At 37.4% G+C, this 27,953-nt stretch overlaps 1 protein-coding gene across 1 annotated transcript; it reads right to left on the bottom strand.

Annotated features, from left to right (window-relative positions):
- Window positions 1–47: 47 nt before the first annotated feature.
- On the bottom strand, window positions 48–27,953 carry abcb6b (ATP-binding cassette, sub-family B (MDR/TAP), member 6b). Its single transcript, XM_059499741.1, has 18 exons — window positions 27,493–27,953; window positions 27,171–27,369; window positions 24,493–24,585; window positions 24,209–24,401; window positions 23,997–24,118; window positions 23,165–23,274; window positions 23,002–23,067; window positions 22,795–22,920; window positions 22,630–22,706; window positions 22,436–22,499; window positions 21,842–21,927; window positions 21,666–21,723; window positions 21,447–21,551; window positions 10,207–10,381; window positions 9,825–9,937; window positions 9,650–9,744; window positions 4,603–4,671; window positions 48–575 (listed from the first exon to the last, which is right to left on the bottom strand). Exons 1-18 carry the CDS (start codon window positions 27,577–27,579, stop codon window positions 449–451), a joined length of 1,965 nt encoding a protein of 654 aa, XP_059355724.1. The 5' UTR covers window positions 27,580–27,953; the 3' UTR covers window positions 48–448.

The raw sequence follows: 27,953 nt of genomic DNA, 5'->3' as shown, positions 1-27,953 counted from the left end.
TTTGTGCCGGTATTATAATGAAAGAAACATGACCCTTAGCAAGTGAACATGTTATCTACAATTCCCATCTGTATTGAGGTACTGAGGTTCCTCCACATATCTCCTCAGTTTACAGTGATGGACAGAAATGTAAACAAAAGTGTTACATGTAATAAAAAGAAAACAATGTAACAGTGTTCATGTACACGCAATAAAAGTCAATGGGAACCACTGGTTGCCAACACTCAAAATCAAAGCACATAAGAAAAAAAGTCACAAAATTTGGAACAAAATGAGGGTAATGAGTAAATGAGGACAATTTTCATTTTAGGGTGAGCTAACCCTGACACCCTTCCCTGAGAAACACTCTTCGTAGTTTATTACTTTTGTGCAGTCTGGTGCCCCTGTGTCTGAGATGAACTCTTTTACCATTTTCCTGATTGATTTCACCCATCACCATTCATCATCATCATCGCTGCTCCATCAGCTGTGGCTTCTGCGGCTGTTCATCTGTAGAGACCTCTGACTCTGGGGTCTGCTGCTGTTTTAACCACATGGCTGCGTACAGTCCCCCCATGGCCAGCAGCTCCTCATGCCTACAGACAGAGAGCAGTCAGACACAACATACTGTAAGCAGACAGACCACTTGCTCAAAAGTGTACAAGAGAAATTGCAACACAAGGAAGTTTCATTTTTCTATTTTTCTTTGAAAAGTGATTTTTAACCTTAAACACTGTCAAAGTTTTTTAGAGATTTTATTATTTACATGTACTGTACCTTTAAAATAGGATATTTGCTAGACTATAACCTAGACTGAAAACAGCTGCCCAAGGCATTGCCAAAGTGGACTGGCTAATCTTAAACGGACTTCAGAGCAGTTCAGCTTCACAGGGGGTCGGAGAAGCCAAATGAAAGCTTCCTTCTGGTTCCAGAAATCACTGAAGGGTGACGAGACTCTCAGGACCATCTCTATTCCTTTCCTTTCAGTTTCTCAGATTGCTAAAACAGAGTTAGGAGGGTCGGCCTAGGGTCAAGTTTGTCGAAGCATCAATTACTTAGAAGTATGACATCAAAAGTTAAGCAGACGCAGTGGGGCATTGAGCTCTGGGAACGAGAGTGTGGAAATTCGTAATGGAAGAACACACTAGAAGTTTCAAATGGACCTGAGGAAGCATTCTGTAGCAGCTGGAAAGGTGGATTATTACCTGTATAAATTGATAACATGGCCAGTGTTTATCTTACATCTTTTGGTCAATAAATATATATGAGTTTTTCAGTTGTTTATCCTAACTGGACAATATTTACAATATTCCACTTTAAAAAAAAAATATATTATTTGAAGTCTGAATATTTTAAGATGAACACAACTAGGCTGATAAAAAATGATGGTCATTAAGAAATTTCCAGATTACCAGTTGTTGGTCCTTACATAATTTTATCTTTTTTTAATTAATTTTAAAATATTGCACTTAAAAACAGATATTATGTCTGATTATATTTAGTTAGAAAAATGAATAGTCACTAAGAAATTTTTATGAGTTTTCCTATTTTTTGTTGTTGTTCTTATTGGATATGGATTCTTAAAAAATCTTCAATATATTGGGTCACACTTTATTTTAAGGTCCAATTCTCACTATTAACCATTAACTATGACTTTTGCCTCAATTAACTCCTAATTTGCTGCTTATTAATAGTTTATAAGGTAGTTGTTAAGTTTAGGGTATTGGGTAGGATTATGGATGTCATGCATTATATGTACTTTATAAGCACTAATAAACAGCCAATATGTTAATAATAGGCATGCTAATAAGCAACTAGTTATTAGTGAGAATTGGACCCTATACTAAAGTGTTACCATATATTGTACTTGAAACAGATTGTATTATATTACAAAAAAAAAAAATTTTTTTTAGTTATACATACACTCCCCTCCAAAAGTATTGGAACAGTGAGGCCAATTCTTAAATTTTTGTTGTAGACAGAAAATATTTGGGTTGACATCAAAAGATGAATATGACAAGAGATCAAGAGTTCAGCTTTTATTTCCAGGTATTCACATCTGGATCTGATATGTTTGAACCAAGCCATTGTTCATGTGTCCAAAAGTACTAGAACAGATTGATTTAAACTAGATTAAAGTGAATAAAACTTAATATTTAGTTGCAAATCCTTTGCTTGCAATAACTGCATCAAGCCTGTGACCCATTGACTTCACCAAAGCTTTGCATTCTTCTTTTGTGATGCTTTTCCAGACTTTCACCACAGCCTCTTTCAGGTTTGTGGGGTTACTCCCTTCAGTCTCTTCTTTAGCAGGTAAAATTTATACTCTATAGGGTTTAAGTTTGGAGATTGACTTGGCCAGTCTAAAGCCTCTTTCCCCTGATGGGCTCCTTTGTTGCTTTGGCACTGCGTTTTGGGTCATTATCTTGGTGCATGATGAAGTATCTCTCAATCAGATTGGTTAAATCTTTCTGTAAATTGGAAGACAAAAATATTTCTGTAGAGTTCATTTTGCTGCTGCCGTCATGTGTTACATCATCAGTTAAGATGAAAGCCCAAGCCATGACATTAACTCCACTTTATTTTAGATGAGGTTGTATGTTTGGGATCATGAAAGGATCCTTTTTTCCCTCCAAACCTTAGCCTTTCAATCACTTTGGTAAAGGTTAGTCTTTGTCTCATCAGTCCATAAAACTCTGTCCAGAATTTTTGAGGCTCGTTTGGTTTGCATCTTCTGGTGTAACCTCTGTATTTTTGTTCATGAAGTCTTCTGTGGACAGTAGATTGTGATTCCCTCACTCCTTTACTCTGGAGGTTGTTGCTGATGTCATTAACAGTTGTTTTAGGGTCTTTCTTTACAGCTGACACAATGTTTCTGTCGTCAACTGCTGTGGTCTTCCTTGGTCTACCAGTTCGAGGTCTGTTACTTGGTACACTAGTGGTTTCTTTCTTTCCTAGATAGGGCCAATGTTTGTGCAATGGCTCTGATTGATTCTCCATGTTTTCTGAGCTTCATAATTGCAGTTTTTTTCACCCATAGATGCCCTATGCCCTTTAATAAATCACCGGAGAATGTTAGCTAAAATGTAGACGAGTCCAACAAGATTTAGATGCAATGAAAGGTCATCTTTCAATTCATATGAATAATATTTTTAGTTTGGCACTATAGTTTGGGAAAATTTCAACAAGTGAATGTGTTAAAGTTTATGTCACAGTAACACTAATAAAGTAAAAATAAATGACTCATTAGAATGAGATCATCTGCGGCATCAAGCCTCGTCGGCATCACAATTCAATGTTTATTCCTCACAGCACGTCTTCTTCAAAAAAACGAAAAGTAACAGAGATGAACTTGAATCTCTATCTTGAATTTGCTATCCCTCTAAGTTGTGTTTATCAGATCCAGATGAAAATACCTGGAAATAAAAGCTGAAATGTTGATCTCTTGTCTGATTTTCATCTAGTCTCATATTCATCATGTCAAACCCAAATGTTTTCAGTCAACAGCAAAAATAAAAGAATTGGCCCTATATATATATATTATTTTAAAAACGATTATCATATAACTTATGTCACATCACCTGAATTTTTTAGATGAGTATAATCAGAATGATTTATAGTCACTAATAATATACATGACTTTTCTAGGCCTGAAAAATCGCTAATTTTAAATTCTCGGATACGTCCAGGTTTCCCACGACCATGTGAACCTCGCATCTTCCCTCCTTGTTGAATCTTTTCCCAGATATTTCCTAGACCACAGACATCTCTTTTCAGGAAGTAGCCTGTTAAGGGGGCAGCACAAGGTGTATCTATTAATTCCTCTATTCTGAAAGCATTAACCCTTCACCTCCCCGAATAGACGTTCCCACCTCGCTGTCTTCATGTGAACGTGTGTATTCCGATACACTGTTCCTGTTGGTTAAAAGCCTGTGTGGATCATGTTTACATCGCAGTGTCAGTCAGGGCTGAATCTGTGAGGTGTGGAGTTACATCCCTGATGGCTGTGTGTTTTTTGCGGACGGTCTGTTGGCTTTGGCTCATATTTCAAAGGACCGAAGTGCAGGACAGTGAGCACAGGGTTAAAACCAGGGCTGAACGGCCAGGATAAATGGAAAAATCCATTAGTGGAACACTCTGTGTGTGTATCCGTCAGGTTTAAGGGAGGAACTCTGTGTGTGTGTGTGTGTGTACCACCTGAGGGCCTGCAGCGAGACAGGACACACCGATCAGGCAGGGTGTGGACCGCTCGGATACTGAGAGACTATATCCTGTCTCTGGGAAGATGAGGACGCACTCAGACGGCCCTCAGGTTAAGACTACAGATCGACTGATAACAGGAACACTGCCTCTGGGACGCATCCTCACACACAGATCTTGGGTTTCCTAAGGATGAAGAAGACCCTGTCTGTCCCAACACGTCTTCTATGGTTCACTCTCAAACGAACCAAAGGAATTTCACTCAATCAGGACAGAGAGGGTGTCACATTTCCTCTTTTATATTCATTCTGACGGGGAAATGGCCACGCAGGGGGTGTCTTTGAAACTTTACAGTAGGTTTTTCTCTCAGAGTAACAGAAGCTTGAGGACAAACGCACACACACACGCACACACTCTACTGACCTTCCTTGTTCTGCAATCCGCCCATCATGAAGAACCAGAATCTGATCGGCCTTGATGATGGTGGATAACCTGAAAATACGAAATGAACGTTATTACATTAAATAGAAATGATCTGCCGCTCAAAGTTCATCTCTATCAAACTAATAATTGAATAACAACGTTAAATGTAATCTTCAGCAAACCTCACAATCATATAATTTATCATATTGTACATTATAATGTTGTGACGCCCAAATTCACTTGTAGCTATTTATGTAAATGCATTTTTTTATTTAATATTGGTTATCAGCCTTTATAAAAATTTCATTTTCAGCTTTTCAGTATTGAACAGAATGTATCCAATAAAAGATACTGAGCTGATAGTGTAGCTGATAAAATACCTCAGAGTGAACAGAAAATGTCACCATCACCTTGAGGAATAACAAAAAGAAACTATTCTCATAGAGGTTTCCTGAAAACCATCTTCAGGCCATGACTAACCCAGCCGAGGCTCAGCCATCAGCCAATGACAGGCATTTTTTGTGGTCTGCTTCAAATTTCTGACAACTGCCATGTAGAGTTATTTCTTCTAATTCAGACTTGCAACTTTTCGGTCGCCTGCTAGAGATTTGCTGTCGATTAAGTGTTTCTGTGCCTTTCCACTTATTGGAAATATAAAGGATAGTCCTGCCTCAAACTCAAATTGTTGTGTTGGGCTGGTCAGGATGCTCAAAGAAAACATAGGCGACGCTCTGCTGGTTACATTAAGCAACAATATTTACAACCTAAAAACAGCTTACTTGTTTGCATAATAATTTAGGTAGGAGAAAATATTTGCAGTATTAAAAACATTAGACTTCACATTTAAAGGGCACAGACAGGAAACAGGTCACTTACTCTGCCCCTAAAGCCTGTTTTTATTCCTGCATCACATCAAAAAAAACCTTAATCCTTGTTTGTATCCTGTTCACAAAGCAGAACGATTCAGCTGCCGATGTACTGTAAACGCATTCCCTAATTTAAAGCAGCAGCAAAGTCTTTAAGCACTAGATCCCTCTTAATCTAATCCACACACACTACTCCTTTAATTCACACCCAAAACCCTTCTGCAGGTCGTCCTCTCAGCTGCCCTTCATCTTCAAACAAAGGAGCGGAGACTTCTTTATTGATCGCTAACCCCAGAACCACCACCCCAAAACAGATCAAAGTGACACCACTGTCTCAGAGGCTGGACAGGATCAAAGCTCACAGACTCGGATCCTGATGTGTTTACAATTTTCTAAAGAGGAGAGCAATGAGAGACCAAGGGAAAAACATTAGGGAGAAGGAAACCGAGACGCTGGACAGGCAGAGGCGCTTTTTCCAAGAGCGACAGCAGGAGTACGAGAGTGGTGGAATGTGACACAAAGACGAGAAAAAATGGTGAAAAGAGGAGAGGAAGTGAGCGAGGCGTTTGAATCAACGTCAAAAGTGCCCGCTCTTCTCATAAAACACCAATACAAAATAATTCCACACTAATAACTAGCAGGCGCACACGTGCTTTCTGTTGAGGACACAGCAGACCTTTATCTAACACTATCGTGTGTGGACTAGAGGTGAAACGATTCTTGGACAAAAAAATAGTTTGGTACATATTTGTACTGTTTTTCATCTTATGACTAACAATACCTCTGAAAAGAAATATATTACATGTGGATAAACTGTAAGATGTCCATTTGTAGTTTGAGTAATTAGCATTGAATTAGAGTGCTATTAGAGAGGATGAGAAGAAACTAAGGCAGGTGGATGTACAACTGAACAAACTGACAACAAACAAAGTAGTAAATACTAATGTGAGTATATGATAGCAGTCATACAAGTTAATGCATTTATAGAGGTTCGGCATAATCTTCAAATGCAACAATTTATATTAAATTAATAAATACAAACATGTATATTATAAGATTTGTTTTATGTTTTTGAAAGAAGTCTCTTATGCTCACAAAGGCTGCATTGATTTAATCAGAAATATAGTAATACGTTGATTTGATGCTCAAGAAACATTTCTAATCAATATTGAAAACACATGTGAAGTTTAATATTTTTGTGAAAACTCATTTTTTCAGATTTTTCAGATTATTTGATTAAAGGAGCATTGCGTAGGTTCTAAAATTTCTAACCGTTACTGACACCAGTGGCCGTTAGAGGAACTGCAGCCAGTCTCATGCTTGTTCTCAGTGCGCATGCTCTTTTTTTTTTTTTTTTTTTTTTTATTTACGAGGAGTGTCCGTTGGTGTCTGAATTGTGGTGGAGGCTGGTCGCTTTTTTCCATCCGCAGAGTCCATTTGAAAACACTATTGCCCTTGCTTACTATAATGGCTGATGTGCCGTACGGTTGTAAGCCCAAGTAGACGCGCATGATGTCACATTTTGTGAATTTTCGCGCCAATTCGGGCCCGACTCCTCCATACACAATTGAGCCTACAGGCTGATAGAGGCAACCGTTGTGGACAGTCGAGGTGTCATTCTTTTTTTTACATCATGGTTGGCTCATACATGTACAAATGAAGACTCTATCTTAAAGATTTTATTTAAGTAAAAACCTCCACATAGCTCCTTTAAAGTTCAAATAAAAGCATTATTATATTATTATATAAGCAGTTAACATTTTATTTTAAAGTCCAATTCTCACTATTCATTAACTATAAACTACAACTTTTACCTCAGAGTTAGGAAGTTGTTAGGTAGTTGTTCAGTTCAGGAATTGAAGGGATGTAGAATATGGTCATGCAGAATATTTGCTTTATACAAGTACTGTACAAATAATTAGCCAATGGTCCCTATACTAAAGTGTTACCAAAAATAATTATATTAAATGTATTTAAATTCATTGTAATCAATTTAATGCATTCTTTCTGAATAAAAGTTTTTTTTTTTAAACTTACTGACTTCAATCCTTTGAACAGTAGTGTATTTGAAGAAGCATATTAATTAATCATACCTTAAACTTCTCTAACATGCATGAATCATGTGTTTGATGACGTTGCAAGGTGTTCCGAACGAGCGCACTTTTTGTCAGATGAAGTGAACTTCAACAGATATCCTGTGTTCAGGGAGAAGGGAGCAGTGAACCCTGCATAAGGACCCTGTCAATTGGAATTCAGCTCGAGTCTATGCCGCAATGACGTCAATCAGACGTCGTCTTTCAAATGAATAATTAGTGATTGTGCCATTGCGTCATCAGTATCTATATATAAATTAGTGACGTTCTTCTGCACCAGATGGCTTAATGCTTGTAAAGTACTGTAAAAGGGGCTTTATGAAAAATAAATTGACAATCAGATCAGCTGATCACGGTGTCAAATCAGTGGTTAATAATAAAGGGTCTTTAATGTATTGGTGCACACTTAATAGTAAAACTTTGACAGACCGCTGAAACTTTATGAAAAATACAGTTTTTCTTGTTTGCTAACACCTGCTACGATAAGACCAATATCTTGATCACCAACTTCACTCTCATTTAATCCCAAGTGTACAGAACTAAATACAGGAGAAGATCACTAAAACCACATCCTGAGGTGGTCAGACACCCATGTGATCAAATCACCTCTGCAGCGTAAAGCCCTGATCTATTAGTGTCCAGTAAAGGCCCACTCACCTGTTAATCATCCACTACACTAAACAGATGTTTTAAATGTTGCCAGCTGACTGAAAAATTGGATAGGAACATGCAACTACATTGACAAAACTCAACACAACATTTACACTGATTGTTTATCCATTACATTTGTTCAGCCAAATCTACAATTTACTGTTAAAGCAAGCAAAACTTTTTCTAGGTTCAAGGGGAGATAATGACAAAAAATTTCGAACTGCTGTAGACTGTAATGTTAACTTTTCATAAAATCCAGAAAAAAGCAAGATTCTCTCTTTTATAACCCTGACGATATTAAATTTTCTTTTTAATGGACTATGCCACAAATATTTAGGTGTGAACTATGAGCTCTGCTACTATAACCCCTTTCACACTGCGATTCCGGCAAATACACGGGTAAAGTGTTCCAGCTATTGTTCCAGGATTGCTAGATTTTGCACTTTCACACTGCCAGTGATTGCCCGGAATATGTGCGTGCTTTCACACACAACCCGTAAAGATCCCGTAACAACACGTGACATCAGGGCGTGACGTGTAATGTACGAGTCGAAAACGTTAGGCACGTTATACTTTCACTGAATCAAGCGAACGATCTCGGCGTCAGCGCGGAAAGTGAGGAACAAACTGATCTCTGCTTCATTACAGTTTGCACATATTTTTTTTTTTGTCGTGAACGTTGATCTTCCTTCAAAACAGCCGGTAAAAGAGTTGCGCGATAATGCGCATCATCACTTCGACAAAGCATTAGATCTAGCTTTTGTTCACACAGCGCTCGTCCCGGGATTGAACCCGGCAATGTTACTAGGTCCCCGACCCGGGTTCAATGCCAGAATCAATCCCGGGATGTGTTTGCTTTCACACAGAAGGCGACCCGGCAATGTTCCGGCAAATTGCCGGGTCCGACGTGCAGTGTGAAAAGGGCTTATGTCATGTACAGCTTTATCTCATTGGCGAGACCACTGATTGCTATTGTTTGGATTATCCTTCATACACCTTTCATTTCTTTGAACTAGGGCATTATTCTGAAGACACTGGGTTTAAGGACAAATAGATTAATTTAATTAATGCTAGAGATGTGGCCCAGATGGCCCAACAAAAGCTTTTATCAATACATGATGTTATCTGAGGGATAAAGCCTAGAATTCAGAGCAGTAGACAAAAGCACTGATGGCATGTCTATATTTGAGGGCCTAGTCATAGTAGAGCATTCAAACAGACATAAAGGTGCAGTCACATTAATGAAATTATGGCATAATTTTGTCTGTGTGGAGAAATTACTTAACCCTCCTAAAATAATGTACTGTAACAAATCAATGGAAGTCACACCAATGGCATTGCTACATCTTTTTTTGTGTAAAATTTCTATATTAAACGTTATTATTATACAAATGTGGAGCTCTTTAGCACTTCTCTTAGCATATGAAATAGACTTACCTGTGTGCCACAACCAGAGTGGTGTGGTTGGCACACACCTTAGCGAGAGAAGCCTGAATGTTACGCTCTGTTTGACTGTCCAAAGCAGATGTAGCCTGAAAGCAGAATTTGAGAATCAGGATTGAGTACAAAACCATATCATTAATTGTGAACCTTCAAGAGAGTCTTTACTCACTTCATCAAGCAAAATAATGCGAGGGGATTTTAGGATTGTGCGAGCGATGGCCACTCTCTGTTTCTCCCCTCCGCTCAACTTCAGACCCCTTTCACCCACCTCAGTACCATATCCTGTCAAATAAAAGGGTATTGTTCAAAAGTGAGCATTCTGTAATCATTTATACACACCTTGTGTTATTACAATCCTATATCTGTTCTTTCAAAACTGTGAACACTGGCTGCTAAAAAATCAGCTTTGCCATCACTGGAATAAAATACATTAAAAAAAATGCATGTATTCCAAGGATGTGGAGATCATATAGCTTGAGTAATGTCAGATATAAAATAAAATAAAATAAAAAAAGACTAAATGTAGCTATGAAAAGATAGCAGTCCTCTACCGTCTGGAAAGGATAGTATCTTATGGTGGATATCAGCAGCCACTGCAGCCTCTTCTACTTCTTGGTCACTTGCAGAGATGCGTCCATAGCGAATGTTTTCACGGATGTTATCATTGAAAAGAACAGTGTCCTGAGGAACTACACCAATGTAGGATCGGAGAGAGTTCTGTTTTACCTGTAGGTTTGAAGATAAATAAAGAAGAGTCATTCAAATAAGTCACTTACAAATTCCTATAGGTGTTACTGTATATGCAAATGATTGTTTTTTCTGCAACTTCACACAAAGACTATATAGCTCTACATAGCCCTATATCATAACAACAGGTGAATTGCAGACAGGTGGGCCTCGAAATTTAAAGTATTTCACCACCCGAGGTTTCGGAGGTCTCCACTGCCTTTGAAAGCTAAGGAGCCAGGTGCTGATGGGCTATGAAGGGGTCCCAAGCTCTGAAGATCTGAAACCCCAATTATAAAGCAGGGTGACAATCTTCACATGCTGCCTGTTGTTGGGAGGGGTGCGGCGATAGACCCCTGCCGAGATCCAAAGCCTGGCAAACTCTGTGAGGCAGTGCCAGCTGACATCAAGGGTTTTGAACAGCATAAAGAGGAGAAGAGACAAGACAAAGTAGGTCTGGAATGGGCACAAATTTTAAGGAAGCACTAAGCTGGCCCCCTTATATCCATATATCAAGAACTCCACTAGAGAGAATATCTACGCCCGTACGTCATTTCCATCTGAATGCCATTTAGTCTAAAAACATATATTAGTGTAAGTTACGTTTGTCCTGGCAGAGGCACAAAACAAGCCAGTGTTTGACAGAATACAGCTGACATCTTATATTCTAACAAATTTATAACCATAATGTCCAACACTGGTGCTAAAATGACCAAAATCAGGAAATTGTCAATTATCAATACACTCAAAATGGAATAAAAGCAGGCCACTCTTAAAGCTAAGTATCAACTTACTTTGCAAATACACCAAATTATATTGTGACTGGTGCAGGATAATCATAACTAACCAGATCCTTAAAGAATTAATGCTGGTTATGTATTAGAGTATTAGTTTTATGTATTAGTTGTACAAAATATAGTGGTAAAAATGTATAAAGATCAGAAATTAGAAACAAAACATGGGAGAATGAAATACCAATATAAGCTAAACTAGTATTGTACATTTCCACGGTCGTGTCCCACCTGGATGTACTTGGTCTCAGATACATTTAGCCATTCAGTAGATGCTTTTATCCAAAGCGATTTACAAAGTAGAAGCAATCAGACCAATGTGAGAGCAACAATATACCCCTGTCTCAAAAGCACTACCACAAAACATATACTACTATTCAAATGGTTGTAGTCTGTAAGATTTTCTCTAATGAAATGAATACTTTATTTGAACAAGGACGCCTTTATTTGATCAGAAGTGACATTAAAATACATTAAAATGACTCCAAAGATTTCCATTTCAAATAAAACTGTTCCTTTGAACTGTCATCAAAGAATCCTGAAAATATGGCTTCCCCAAAAATATTCACAACACCAATCTTTATGAAGACTGGAGTAATGGCTGCTAAAAATACAGCTTTGTCATCACATGTATAAATTTCATTTTAAAATATATCCAAAAGTTAACTTAAATGATAAATTGGGAGTACAGGCATAACTTTATGACAGATGACAATCTGCAAGATAAGTTAGCGGAAGGATGTGTAGAAATCCTTAACAAATAACACAGGAAGAATGTAAGAACCAGAAAATGGGGCTTTAATGCTTTAACTATTAAAGGGAATGTCAAGGCATCTTATCTGTAGAATGAGTCTCTACGAATCAATATTCAATTAAAGGAGATTATCCATATGGATTAGGGCTTGTGTCAATGAGGTCAAAGCAGGTATTACCGGCTCAGTGATTGGTAATGAAGACAAAATTGTGTGATAACATCTAATAGGCTCTCTGTGTCCTAAGAGAGGAGCTTATAGAATTTATTTTTTCTTTTGCATTCAACTTAGGAAAACTGACCCAACAAACCTCAATGATGTACAAACAGAATCTAACTAACTGCTGCAAGAAAAGCTGACCGCAATCTTACCCACAACAAGAGAAACTCCAAATTATTCTTGGATCACATTAAAGAAAAGCCCCAGTCTCGGGGCACTGATAATGACAGAGTGAGAGAGAGTAGGGAGAGTGGTGCTCTGGCGGTTCACTCGACCATTAATCCATGTGGCGAGTGGAACCAGCCTCAGTGTTTTCACTTCAAACGCCTGACGAATTAGATCCCCCTTTGAAGTTTGCTTTTTTGTTTTTTCTTTTGTTTATTTTTCGCCTGTTTTTTTAGTGTGCTTAATTCGCCGTCTTTCCATTCTTTCTTCCCATTCATTTGCCTCTTAAAAAAAGTCAATGTCCTTAATTTATGAACTAATTAACATCAGACTGGGCCGGGTGAGAGAGGGCTTATTGCAGCCATGTGAAACACAAATGGCTTCCCAGGTCTTTATGGGAGTGTAGCATCTGTCCTTTCACAATACAACTTTTATCCTACGAGACGGCACTTTCGCTCTGGTTTCCGGTCCTATCTGCAGTATTCTCAACAGTATTCTCAATCATTTCTAGAACAAAAAAATAATAATAAATAAATGGCAAAATTACAGTATACTTAAAAAAGATTGCACTTTTTTCTTGACGTATAAGAAAAATCATGGATGTCCACTCTTTCAAATAATTGAGAAATTTTTCCATTGAATACAGAATTTGGATATTGATTGCATTGATCATCTTTTCCTTCTTCCAATCAAAAACACTACTATATAAGATGGATTGAGCAGCTTAAATAAGTTTTCCCATCAGTAAGGAACACTGCATTCTCTCTATAGATTCAGATATAGTAGTATAGAATAGTGAAAAGTCAAGTAGTTCTACCAATAGCCAGTGTCAACTACTCAGTTGCACTTGTTCTATATGCTGACAGGAGCTAATTTCCTCAGTTCATAAAATGGGTGCTGGCATATTTGTGTGGCCTGTTTTTAAATGTCCAACATATTTGAATTTACAAGATATGAAAATGCAACGCTTGCATTTCCAAGTCGGCATGTAAGCAAACTTCACAGAGGATAAGTCAGAACTGTTAAAAAATTGCTTTAAGACCCTGATATTAACTTAATCTTGCACAGAGTCAGAAAAATAAAAGTAAGTTAAGGCCAATTCACAACAAGCAATGAAGTTAATCTTTCTAATTCAAAGAGGGAAGTAGTAGGGAAGGCCACACTAGAACTATTACGACAGCCAATCAGAGTTTAAAGAGCAAAGCAGCTGACAACATAACTGCCTGCATACCAGGGGCATTTCCTCTGAGGAGGTAAGGTAGGCAGTGCCTCCTCAAAATACTGGATAAAAAAAAAAATAGTACAAAATTAAAAACACCAATATTACAAAATAACATTAAAAAGTATATAAATCACTTGTTAAATCATTGTCCAACAGCATCACCAGTGGGAGTCTGCATCTCTATCACCTCTCCTGAGCCCACTGAGTTTTAACAGACCCCTACAGTAAATCCCACCTCTTGTGTTGTTCATGCACGTCACCTGTTTGCGAATCAGTTTGAATGACCAATATAATTGCATTAATGGTAAGATTGATAAAAATAAAAAAAAGTAAAAAACTCACAGGTTTTGATATAACCGCTTTATTTCATGTCAAAATAAGACTTAAAATAGAATGATCATATGATCTGTGGTAGTTTATAGCAAGTTTAAGGTAAATCTGTGTCTGTGACCAATATTTACTGAGGTTTGACTGATAATCAGAAAAATTATAATCACAGGATAAGTGCATTTAAGTGTGCGAGACGTGAATTTAAATTGTATTTATTTACAGAGGTATATAATGTCACACTTGTCCGTGTGTGAAGACGTTGTGCAGCGCAAATCCGTGAATGAATGTTCTGAAGTGAAGTAAACTTCAACAGATTTCTCCTGCTCAGGGAGTAGGGAGCAAGTAACACTGTGTAGGGACCATGTCAATAGGAACACAGTTCATGAACGGAGCTCACTTCTAGCAAACTAATTATCTCAATCAGATGTGTTAAAGAGAGACATGCAAAATATGCAAAGCTGGGGGGTGTGAGGACTGGAATTTAGAACCACTGGTGTAGAGTAGTGCTTGTTGTTTCTCCGATCACAAATGTAGACATGGTTTTATGTTTAAAACAGGAAGGAGAAACTAAATTGTACCAATTCTTAAATGGCACATTTGTTTAGATGTTGCTTTTTATTCAAGTGATTCAAAATAAGAAACATAAGGTGCACACTACCGTTCACTCATTTCATGTGGTGGCAGGATATATTCAAATGACTAATGTGCATGTCAAACACCGTTATTATTAAAGAGGGCCATGAATTTGTAATTTATATAATAGAGTTCAGCTATTTAATAAACACTCAATATTGCTAGAAACAATTTATCTAGTACAATTTTATGACTTGTCTGTACTTGTTTGTGACACTACATTAATTGGTCACGAATTACCTGAACACTGAGACACATGTGCATGAGGCACAACACATCTAGACCCTTATATAGGGAAAACAGGCCAAATCAGATGTTCAAAAATGAGAAAAAAAAGCAAAACTGTGATATGCAAAACATAAAACACGCAAAAATTGAATCCACTTGGCGAGAAGCAGACACAAGTATTGTTCAGCATATCCGACCAGATGTGCGCACAAATCAGGGCTGCAACCGTTTATTTGAAAGGCACAAGAAAGGCTGGGAGGGAACTACCCATGTGCGTCTAACCTGGACCAAATGTACGCAAAACATCTTGTTTACACGAACCTCCACATGCTGCTCTGTTTAACACTTCACAGGATTGTTATAGACTTCAGTCTCTTCTCCTCGGCACTCCACTAAGTCAGACGTAACATCAATGAAGTACAGTGCCTTAGAAACAAAAAGGTTCAGCGGGGGCAAGGGGTCATTCCCTTTTGGTCTCGTTTCCATTCTTTGATTCAATCTTCTGTTTCTTCCTACAGTTACATGTTTTTCCACCCTTTGTTTCCATCTTCTGTTTCTTCCAACATTTAAATGTTATTATGTTACATAAAGACAATGCAACAGTCAGAAAAATGAATTGAAAGAGAGTGACTCCTGAACTTGAGCAATGTCTCTGGCGACCACTTGTCTTCTGTAATCAACCGCAACTGAATCAATAACCTCCTTTTATGAAGTGTTCCATATAGTGGAGCATGACAGAAGCACTGTTGGATCCCAGCAGGAAGAGTCATCAACTCCAGCAGTAAAAATTGATGAATGGTTACTATCAATACGCCTGGATTTTATTACTCTAAAACAAGCAGATTTGTGAAGTGTGTAGTTAAACATATTTTAAAGGTTGTTTTTTGCTAATTAAGTTTTAAAGGAATGAACAGTACTATTGAGAAATATGTTTAAAATGATGTACAAGTTTAAGTTTAATTCTACATGGAGCGGCTCACCCACACATGGGAGCCGCCATATTGAAATCACATGACCAGCTGTGCCATTCAATCCAAACTTACTAACACTACTACTAATAACAAAAATATATACACTTTATAAAGTGCTTTAAATTATCGCTGTAGGTGCTTTATAAACTGTAAACCTACAATACAATACAATACAAACCACAAGGACCCGCAGCTCCCATGCTGTTAGTAAACAAAGTAAAAAAAAAAAATCCACATAAATCTTTATTAAAAATGGTTTTCACTAGTGAGCAGTTCTGGACCTACTATCATTAAAAAATCTGGAGTCAGCAAGTTTCTAGAAGACTCCTCTTATGACCGACCAGGCTGCATCTATTTTAACCAAAATACAGTAAAAATTAAATTGTGGAATATTTTCACAATTTAAAATAACAGTTTCCATTTGAATACATTTTAAAATAAAATTACTGTCATGGTAAAGCTATTGGTATAGCAGCCAATACTTCAGTGTTACATGATCCTTCAGAAATAATTCTAAAATGCTGACTTGCTGCTTGAGAAACATTTACATTACATTTAGCCCTTTTGCAGACGCTTTTATTAAAAAAAGGGACTTACAATTTGGGGATACATAAAGCAATTCTTCCTAAAGAGGCAAACAGACACAGGGAGTGCTTGTAATACTAAGTTTTAGACATTGTTCAAATAAGTACAAGCTAGAAAGTGAAGGAATAGATACAGTAAAAAAAAAAAAAAAAAAGTAGTTTAGAAAGAGATGAGTTTTCAGTCGCTTGAAAATTGTCAGGGATTCAGCATTCCGGATAGGGATGGGAAACAATTAAAAATGTTGAAAACAGTTGTGAATTGAGATGCTTGATATTTTCATGGAAAATGATTTGATTTTCTTTTTTCAGGATTCTTTGATGAATCGAAACTACAAAGGAACATCATTAGAACTATTGTGTAACATTATAAATGTCTTCACTGTCATTTTTCATTTAATGCACGTGCTGTATATAAAACTATTCATTTTTTACTAAAAAAAGCTTACTGACCTCAAACTTCTTAACAGCATAAATCTCTTAACCTATGCGAACCTTGCAACAGGTCAAAATCTACAAATCTAAAGGACATCTGCGCTTTGGTGTCATGAACACACACATTCTTGAATGTAACATAGGGAAATGAGCCTTCCTCTTCAAGCACATTGTTGGAATGACAGAAACAGCTTTTCATCGCAAGCAATGCCGTCTATCAAGATGAATGAGGCACTTGTTTGCATGTGCGAGCGCACCAGAACATGTGGCCCGTCAGCTGTCAGTATGGTGTCTGTGTTGCTCTGCTCCCATCGCTTACAAGATCAATGAGCCTCAGCAGGCACATCACTCCACCCCTTCCTAAAACACGCTGGCAAACAACTTTCATTTTCTACCATCAAAAGCCACTTTGAAAAGAAACATTTACAATCCTCAAAATCACTTATTCAAAAAAGTTTTTTAAACAAAGCTTTCATGTTAGTCATTATTAGCATACTACAATCTTTCCCATCTTGTTTGCGTTTGAACCGGTTTGTTTTACGAGTCAGGAAACTTAGGGAGACGGAATGCAATGACAGCATTCATAAAGCAACAATCATCAGCTGTGAAGTCGATGAGAAATAGCTCTGATATTTCGGAGTCATACTTTCCCCTCGTCGTCTGACGGGATGGATTCCCGTCTTACGTGCAGCTCTCACATCACGTGGGCATTAAATGCAGCATGGAGAATGGAGAATCAGTGATCAACACCAGGATGAAAACAGCCCCTAGGAATCTATGCATTCAAAGGCCATGGAATTCATATTTTGATCTATTATTTCTGCCAAAGCTCTTACCTAAGAAAATGAGCATGAAGAATAACAAACAGATGTTTCTCGCCATCTATATCCTGCCACTGATCTCTGGAATATTACAAGATTTGTTGCACAACTGCTTGGTCATGATGAAAACTACTTCTAAAGTTATAGGAAATCTAGCTTTGATATAAGATATATGACATAAGACACATATTTAAAGGTTTTCTCCTCAGTTTTAAAGTGGGTAAGTGACTTTACTCTTGACCCATCAACTATGCAAGGTCATATGATTAGAGACATCACATTCCCATCTCTCATACGCAAAAAATTTAATTCCACTCTCATACGCAAAAAATTTAATAAATAAATAAATAAAAATAAAAAATTGTCCTGCTCCCAACAACAAAAGACCATAGAAAGATGTATACAAGTTTCAATATACAAGATTAGTATACAAGAAGTATACAAGATTCAGGTCTTTTTCTTTTGTTATAGGCTGTTTTTTCAATTCCTACACATACATTTCTGTTCAGACTGTATCAACTATAACAACACAAATGTTGTTCATTATGTGTGAGACTTCAGCTGTGAATGTTTTTGTTGCAACACCTGACCTAATGACCCAATGCACAATGAACGGCGAAAACCCCACATCAAATCTGATAAGATTGTTCAGACTGAGAAGCATTAAGAAAAATCTGATCTTAATCAGATTTCAAAGCACCTATAAATCAACACTGATTTCTGACGCCTGTCTGAACAAGTCCCAAGAGTCAAAAAGTGCATCTCGGTCTAATAAATATTTCACATTCATGGACAGTTATGTGATTTCACGCAACATATTTCATATTGCAATACTTGGCAAAAGATCTATTAATTTGCCAGCTCATGCTTTAAGAGTCCAAAGGCTAATGTTCCAGTGAGTTTAATGAGTTCGATCTGGCCAGTAGTGAGAGAGATAAGATGCTGAACTGATGACAGCTGCTCTATAAAAGTAAATCTCCCCTCATGCCTGTACTGTGAGAAAGCGCTCACTCCCTAGGAGTGTACTGGCACGCTGACCTACCTCATGCTTCCTGCTGCGCTCCAAACACATTAACCCAGCAGGAATGTGTGGCCATCGTGTGCAAGTGTGAAAGCGGTCGCTTGAACGCCGGGTTGCTGTTCTCATAGATTTGACATGATACTTGAGAGGCTGTGAATGCATGTGTAGGAGAGGACAAGAGAGATACAACTATTTACATGTCCTCCCTTTCCATCTCCTCATTCTGCCAGCACAGTTCAGTTGTCAGCAGTGTTTCCTCCATTTAAATGACAAACCACAGCTTCCATCTCTAAACACTCTCAGCCAATCGATTATCTCAACTCTCTCAAGAGGAGAAATAAACAGGAGGTTGCATAAACCATGTTTCCTGAACATTGACTGAGGTACTGTGGCGCTTTTAAAAAACGGAAACAATCTCTCTCTCTCTCTCTCTCTCTCACATACATATAAACATACATACATACATACATATATACATATATATCTCAGTACAGATACTTGTGCTGTTACACCCCTAATAATTACTAACAAATATCTGAAATTAAAATTATATTATAACATTAATGGCTAAAAAACTTTTTGTTTTAACCACAAAAACTGAATCTGGGCTCAAGAAAAAAAAAACTACTTTGCGATCTAAAGATTGTTTTAATAGATTTATTTATCACTGTTTTTAAAGACTCAATAAGTGAGCATTAAATTGACAATAGCAAAGGTACCCTAAATATGAAAATAAGGGAAATCAGCATGCAGAATTAAATGCAACAAACCAATACTGATCAATGAAAAGAACCCTATAATAATGGATTGGATCACCAGGCTGCAAGCAAACACAGCCAGTCACAAGTTCATCTTATTATAAACAATTATTCCAGTTTTTTACATTTTTTACGATTTGCTTAATATACGCCTGGGAGCTAAGCCATGCTACACAGGCCTGTGAGCAAAGGTAACAAGCTTCAGTCCTGGATCAGAACAAGAGTCCAAGAGTGATTCTAGCAGCACTGAGCAGAGGCCACAGTCTCCCCCAGGACACTGGAGTAAAAGCAGCTTACAGCTCCATATACATTATTTACATCTCTCTCACTATGATTAATTCACAAGGGGCAGGTTTACTTAGAAATAAGAGGCAGTAGTAAATTATATTCCTAGAATCTCGTCATGTGTAGTGGAGGTTATATGATCTGCATCTTACATCACTGGTGTCACTGCACTGTAGTTAACAGTGTGACAGCTTGTACGGTCTGGTATAACATCACCTCAAACAGGCTACTGTTACACACTTCTCTACGATTGACATGCATTTGTATTCCTGCAGCTAATCAGAGAGGTAAACTGAACAGTCATGTTTGTGTGAAAGCAAAGCATTAAAGCTTCATGGATTCAGAAGATATAAAAGTTTGACGCTGCGTGTGCTTAAAATAACTTCACCATGTAAGACGCCAATAACAACATTATTCATTATCAATGCAATTACTGCACTACCAAGTGCACTCCGAGATCAAATTGTGACTAAAACTCATGATTTCTTCAAGCAGACTGTCTGACGTAAGGTTGGTAGGAAATTAATTTTTCACATTTTAATGCAAGCACTTCGTCCTCTTCATTCAGTCAGTCAGACACTCTTGCCGTCTAACATCAGCCCTGTCACTATTCCAACCCTACATTAGAGGTTTTCAACCTTGGGGTCAGCACACATGCAGGTGGGGTTGAGAAAGATATCTGGTATAATCTTCAAATGTTTTTTTTTATAGCTGCAGTCTAGACCTATAAAATATGCAGCTTCTCAGAAAATCACGGTAACTTTTAAACAAGAAGATGAATACAGGCGCCAGTGTGACCTGTGATGCAAAGGTGAACTCAGTTTACTGCCATACTTCCTGGTTTGCAAACTTTTTCATATTCATATGACTTGGTCAAATTCATATAGATTAATGTTACAATGTCTTTCTCTGGGTTTCTGCAGGTTTTATGAAAATAATCAAGTACTTTATGACCAAGTAAAAAAAAAAAAAAAAATTGAAGGGAACGCAATACAACAATATGGTCTTGTTCTTCCAATAGATCTCCATTACTTTTATCATCGTACATCATAATAGCTCTGCTCAAAACAATAACTTTTAATGTACCTTCTGATCACACTGCAAAAAAAGTGATGTTCTTCCTCAATATTTTCATCTTGTTTTCCATGTCTCAAAACATCCTTACACATCAACATACTTGAGAAGCAACATGGCAAAATAAGACATCTTTTATATGAGAAATTGACCAAAATGAATTGACTTTGATTAAAACAAGAACAAATGTATGCTAAAATCAACTTGATTTTTTTATAAAACACCAACATATATTTTGTCTAATATTTGTTCTTGTTTTACACAAACTCACTCATTTTCTCAGAAAACAAGACTTCATTATTGTAATTTTGCTTTTTGATTCTCGTATCTTGATTTAAGGTTGTTTAGATATTTGTTCTTGAATACCGCTTTAATTGTTTTTTTTTATTTCTTTATTATTATTATTATTTTGCAGTGCAATTTAATACTATGATATTGAATTTATGACTGCTCTGATTGAAGACCTTTTCAAGGCTTTAAATTGTGAAAGGGTGAATTAATACATAAGACATTTTTAAGACCCGCAGAAAAATATAATTTTTGAAGCTTGCAAATGTTAATAACATAAACCTTCAATAGATGGACAAAAATTTGGAGAATATTAATAATTTCTTCATTTGGGTTTTGAAGATGAACAGAAGTCTTGGAATGAAAACTAAATGTTAACAAAATTGCTGTATTTCTCTAAAATCTTACAGATTCTACTCTGGTAATTTTATACAATTTTCTATAGAAGCTTTAACATCTGACCCTATAAGTGTCTCGGTTGTCATGCTGACCTTAGAGATGTCCTGACCATCAATGAGGATGCAGCCACCCTGCACGTCATAAAAACGGAAAAGCAAACGGATGATGGTGCTTTTTCCTGATCCGGATGGACCAACCTGTTAAATAAGACATTAGCAGGGGTGAACATCTAGCTCCTATGCACGCTTTCTTATTCTATAAACGTTTTAGCACACAGTATTCACAAATGAACAATTTAGATGTCATTTTACCAGTGCAACTGTCTGACCAGGCATCACTGTGAATGAGACTTCACTGAGAATTTCTTTCCTGTAGACAGAAAACAGGAAACAAAATTTCAAAGATGCTAAATCTAAAACATAGAGATGCAAGCACTGTTCTCCAACAGAAAAAAAAAAAAGTTTATACTGACATTAGCAAGACTCACCCAGCAATGTAACTAAAGCACACGTTCTGGAAATCAACCCTTCCTTCTGTGAACAACAGGTCTCCTGCATTCACATCATCCTTTACCTACAGCAGAGGGAAATGTGCAGATTAGAAAGGGCAATTTTGGCATGTACCACATGACACGTAGAAAAGCATGGCACTGGGCTGACTCAAGCAAACCATGACAAACATACTGAGGCCTCTTTCAAGTCAAATTCAAGAATCAGTTTGCAAATTAGCTCAGACGGCTTTTTCGAATATATAAAAAGAAATGTGAAGATCAAATAAGGGTTTTAGTAAGATTATTTGCATATGAATAGAATCTAAATAGACTGGGAGTGTCGAGGAATGGCCGGCTGTTGGTTTGTGTGACTTCAGGAAGAGGGTTCCCAAAGGACGGGGGTAACCTGACACTCACTGGTCAACAAGACCAACACTGGCACATCCAGAGAGGCCGCAATGTGGCTTCTAGGAATTGCCTAGACAAGTACTTGTTCTGTGCAAACTGATTTGGATTTGTGGATTTATAAAAGATTTAATAAGATTTGACTTGGCTACAAAATGACTCAAAGTGTCCACAGCGGCCACCCACCTCTTTTTCCTCTGTTAGCAGATCAAACATGCTCTCCATGTCAACAAATGCACTTTGGATCATTCTGTGAAAACAGAAAAAATCCTGAACATTTTGGTAATTGTCAAAACTGTAAAAATATATATATATATATATATATAAACAAGAAAAATAATAGATGAATCTGGCCACAGATAATCTTCCTCTAAGCTGACCTATAATATGTACCAAACCAGTTGAGTGGAGTGTAGAGCTGAATAATGTAGGTTCCAAAAAGAACATAGTCACCAACCTATTATAGGAACAACAGAGCATAAACAACAAAATAATATGCTCAAGACCAATAATTACAAAAAATATAAAAGTGGTGATTACTGTACTTGAAACTTGTCCACTGTAACATAGTATGCACAAAACAGGGATCCGGCCAACAGGCCCAATCCAATAATCAGGTTCTGAGTTTGGTTCAGGAGAGCCAAGGAAGCATTGGTCTTCCATTCACATGCCTGAACACAAAGAGAATCCAACTAAGCATCTCTCCACTCAACAGATTATAAAGTCCAAGTATGTTAAGTGATCGCCATTACCTGATATTTCAGGATAGCATCCTCAAAGCGCCTGACTTCAAAAGCCTCTGAATTATAGTACTTTACCTGAATAGAGACAGATTTTGTAATATATCAATGTTAATACTGTTAACAATACTCCATGGCCAACCTAGGGCAACTGCTATGGCAGTTTGTCACTTACAGTTTCAAAGTTGAGAAGGGAGTCTACTGCTTTTGACTTGGCAATGTTGTCCTGTGTGTTCATTTCCCGCCTGTACTTGGTCCTCCATTCAGTGATAATGATTGTGATAGCTGAAAACAAACGTCAAATTAAACTAGACATCGAAATGTGCCTGCTTACTGCCATATCCTTTAGAAACACGCAGTAACAATTTCAAAATTATGACTTTGAAACTACTGTGGAGAACACTGCTGTGTATCAGGATCTGTAATATTTACTCAAGAAATCTTTACTTTTATTTTGTAAGTACGTATTCAATTGATCAAAAGTTACAGTAAAGACATTTATGTTATACAATATTTGAAATCAATGCTGTTTTTCAAAAAAAAAAAAAAAATTAAGCAGCACAACTAAATGTTACTTGAGCAGCAAACCAGCATATTAAAATGGCTTCTGAAGGATCATGTGACACTGAAGACTGGTAATGATGCTGAAAATTCAGCTTTGCATCACAGGAACAAATTACATTTTAAAGTATATTAAATTAGAAAACTGTTATTTTAAATTGTGATTATATTTCACAATTTTACAGTTTTTTTTCTGTATTTCTGATCAAATAAATTCCGCCTTGGTGAACAAAATTTGTGAAAGTTTAAAAAACATTAAATAAATCTTACAATTTATAAAACTTGAACAATAGTGTACTAACAAAAACTTCCAGAAATTTGTGATTAATCACCTTAATAACAAAAATATCTGACATTAACCGTTAATAATAAATATATTGTAATTGTTAATATTTTAATCTATCATTTAACCACGACATGAAAATAAGTGTTTGTGCTGCACTTACTGAGGTAGAGAAACATGCAAATTAATACAATGAGGCCGAACCAGGCACTGAAGTACGTCACGAAATAGATGATGGCAATGATGATGTCAGCAATAGTGGGTACAATGCTGAACACAACATAGCTGTAAAAGAAATCAATGAACATTTAAACATAGAAAAAAACATAGCATATTTAAGTACGGTGATGCTAAAATCAAAGAAAATCATCAGACCTTAACAAGTTGTTGACCGAGGAGGTTCCACGGTCAATGCTGCGCAGGACATCTCCGGTGCGGCGGCCCAGGTGCCAGCGTAGAGAGAGGTCATGCAGGTGCGTGAAAAGACGAACCTGCACCACACGGCTGGTGTACTGCTGGACATAAGTCCACAGGAAGCTGCGCAAGTTACTGACAAACCCTGATGTCCCTGAGGGGAGAGACAGACAGTTAATGGTTTGCACAGAATTAAACAAGTTTAAAAGAATCCTCGCAATATCACTTTGAATGTCAACCCTCACCTACCCCTCCGCCCTGCAAGAACTTAAGGAGGACGTAAACACAGACCGTGATGGCCAGGGTTCTCCAGCTCTCCATCGCTGACAGCTGGTTCACTAGAATATTAGAATTGCAAAAATACAATGAATGCATCTAATAGTGCTGCCTCAAATGGCAAATGTTATTGTTTTGCTCAAATATGCACATGATCTTCAGAAATCATTCTAATACGCAGTTTGTTTGCTCAGAAACATTTCTTATTACATTTACATTTAGTCATTTAGCAGACGCTTTTATCCAAATGAGGACAATGGAAGCAATCAAAAAACAACAAAAGAGCAAATGATATATAAGTGCTATAACAAGTCTTAGTTAGCTTAAACGCAATACACGTAGCAAGGGCTTTTAAATAATAAATAAGAAAACAGAATAGAAAAAGAATAGAGCAAGTTAGTGTTAGATTATTAATGTCAATGTTGTCAACAGGTGTGCTGCTTAATATTTTTGTGGAAACCATGGTACATTTTTTTCACAATTCTTTAAAAAAAAAAAAAAAAACATTCACAAAAGAACACATTTTTTATAGGCACAGAAATAATATATAAAAAACAAACCTTACTGACCCTAAAGATTTTTGCTTTTAACTATCCCTTTAATTGTATGTGCATCCCCAAGGCTCTGTGTAGGAAGTGCATACTGTGAACACATTTCACTGTTTTCCTATTAATGAGTGTGTGCAGAGCATCTCCCCTTTAATCACACGTAGACTATAAACTTTAACATCCTGAGTCATGAATAACCACATCACTTCAGTTCAATACAACAACATTTAACAGCTGCCCAAAACTGCCATCTCACTGACTTATACATGAATTCACAACAACAAAAACAGAAAAAAAGAAAAGAAAAAACAGCCGAAAGGATGCGGTGTGAGCATGGAGCCACAGCATAATGTATCTAAAGAGAACACACTGGTCTGTTCTGGGAGCTGAGAAAAAGATCCTCAATCTGATTCATTTACATTCATGGCCATTTTGATTGTGCACTCGGAATCAAATGAGGAAAGAAAAGGTGGAGAGTTGAAGCGAAAGAAAAAAAATCAAAACAATACAAGAAAACGCCAAGGGCAAAAGCAAAAACTCTCTTCCTCTCTGTTGAGCTGGGGGCGTAGAGCTGATTTTTATCCTTGGCATGGGGGCAGAGAGAGCTGCGGACAAAAAGGCCCTTGTACCAGCGTGTTAACTCGGCTAAAAGCCCCTAATGCCCCCTAATCGTGACTGGCAGGGTTGGTGACCTCCCCTATTACCCCTCTCAATCTCTCTCTGCCGCACAAAAGCTCACTTTTCTCCCAATGCGGCTTTCATGTGCCTCCAAATGCAAAGCTGTTACTTGTCTCTGATAATGAAGCACATACACACCACCAACTTCAGGAAGAGATCAAATGAACAACGCACACTTAAAGAACGAGGATGATAAAAGAATGAATGAATAACTGAATCAAGAAAGGGAATTTCAAAAATGGTGGTGAAAGTAAGAAGGAAAAAAAAAAGAGGCAGAGAATGAAGGGTGGAAACAAAGTCTTGAGCCACGGAAGAGTTTAGCATAGTTGGGATTTGTCCCACGTTCCTTTTGTGAAAGTTCGATACTTCTTGGCTTATGTGAACCAAAGGCTTTGACTTCTCGGAGACGTTTTGGGGGCTGCTCACCCATCCAGCTGGCCCACAACAAGAAGGGGCTGAGAACACTGGCAAGGGAGGGGCAATCCCACTTCACAAGCACAAGAACACTCCTTCATATAGATGCTTGACATGTTTCAAAACTGCATTTATAGATAGTTTTTACCAAGACATATTCATCGTCAACATGTTTTAGGGTTTATTAGGTTATCGGTTTCAAACCAATTAAAGGGCCTCAGCACAGATGCATGCATTTTTAATTACTTCAAACAAATTCACATATTTATTCATTCACACACACACACACACACACACACACACACACACACACACACAAAAGCTACTGATCATCTTAAAAAAAAAAATAGCAGGTTGAGCAGCTCTCACCATCCCAGGTAACAGAGTAAATGTTGAAAGCTGCTGTCCTCTACTGGTCATGTATGGTAATGCAAATCCTTTGCTTTTTGTTTTATTTATTTATTTTTATTAAGGGGGCCAAATTTGAACCTTTTCAATTATTTTCAGGGGTATTTTATTTTACTTTTAAAAATACATTTTTTTTTCTCTGAACCACATAACAAAATAGTATTTCATTCCCTCTATGTTAAATAATTCAACTGAACCACCTGTTAATTTTTAATTTTTATTTATTTTTTACGAGAACTAATTTTCTAGTAATTTCCAGCATTTTGCTAGAGCACATTTTAATAACATTTCCATCACTATTTATCAAAGAATCCTGAAAAAGTCAATATAAACACAATGTAAGCTACACAGCAATAAATGTCACCTTTGAGACAGTGAATAGAATACAGCTGTTATACTGTCTGAATAAGTGCTAAACTATACAATACTCATAAAGGCATAGAAACAAGCATTATGGAATATGTCAAAGTCCGGTTAAGGGTGGTGGGACATTTTTGTCCCTGCTGTAGAATTAAAGTAGCCTACACATGCTAGACCCCTGTGTATGACATTGCTACAGATTTTGAGAGTTCTGAATGCACAGATGAGTCTAGTCTCACCTATATTCCTGCTGTAAATGGGTACAAACACATTGATGACCCGCTCAAGACCCAGCAGCCCAACACACAGAACCACCAGAGCCTGCAAGCCCACACTTCCCCTTGGCCACATGTATGGCACCAGCAGACACACTTTCCTCCTGAAGCCCTGCCATGCTGACCTAGAGACCACCTCCACTTGGCCTGGTCTTTGATGCTTCTGAGAGAGAAACATAGAAACAAAGACATTCCGGTGTAAATACAACCTTCAAAAAAACGCACTCAGAAAGTCACTGAGACTCAGATGAGAACTAAAGTGATTTCCATTGATTGTTGTTCTTACCTCTACGGTCAGTGCAAGGGATGCTTGCTCACTTTCATTTCCCAGTGCGTTTCGTTTCGTGTGTCTTTTAGAGTACTTGTTTGCCATTGTTTGACTTCGTATGAAAAAATAGGCTGTCGAAAATACAGTCTGGATGCATTATTCCATCGACGTGTACTGCATTCAACGGACTTGCAAGGTTTTAAGTGCATGTGTGTGCGCGAATGCAGTTTTCTAATGATTATACCGAGCGTCTGTGTTCAGCTGAAGGGGAAACGCTGCGTGTCATATGGGCAGCATTCACATGACTGATAGACTTGTGGTCATGTGGCTCAGATGTTAAATGAAAACGCTGACGCCTTTAAACACTGAAAAGACTTGTTTCCCTCTGTTAGGTGTTGTCAGAGCCGTTGTGAAAGAATAGTTTTCGTGCAGCAAAATTGTTGCTCGCTAGCAGTTTTTAAAATGAGATTCCTCCAGGG

The sequence above is a fragment of the Carassius carassius genome, chromosome 19 (genome assembly GCF_963082965.1).
Source record: "Carassius carassius chromosome 19, fCarCar2.1, whole genome shotgun sequence".
In the NCBI taxonomy this organism is placed as follows: domain Eukaryota; kingdom Metazoa; phylum Chordata; class Actinopteri; order Cypriniformes; family Cyprinidae; genus Carassius; species Carassius carassius.
Note: the sequence above shows the minus strand (reverse complement) of the source record. Positions and strands in the feature narration are given on the sequence as shown.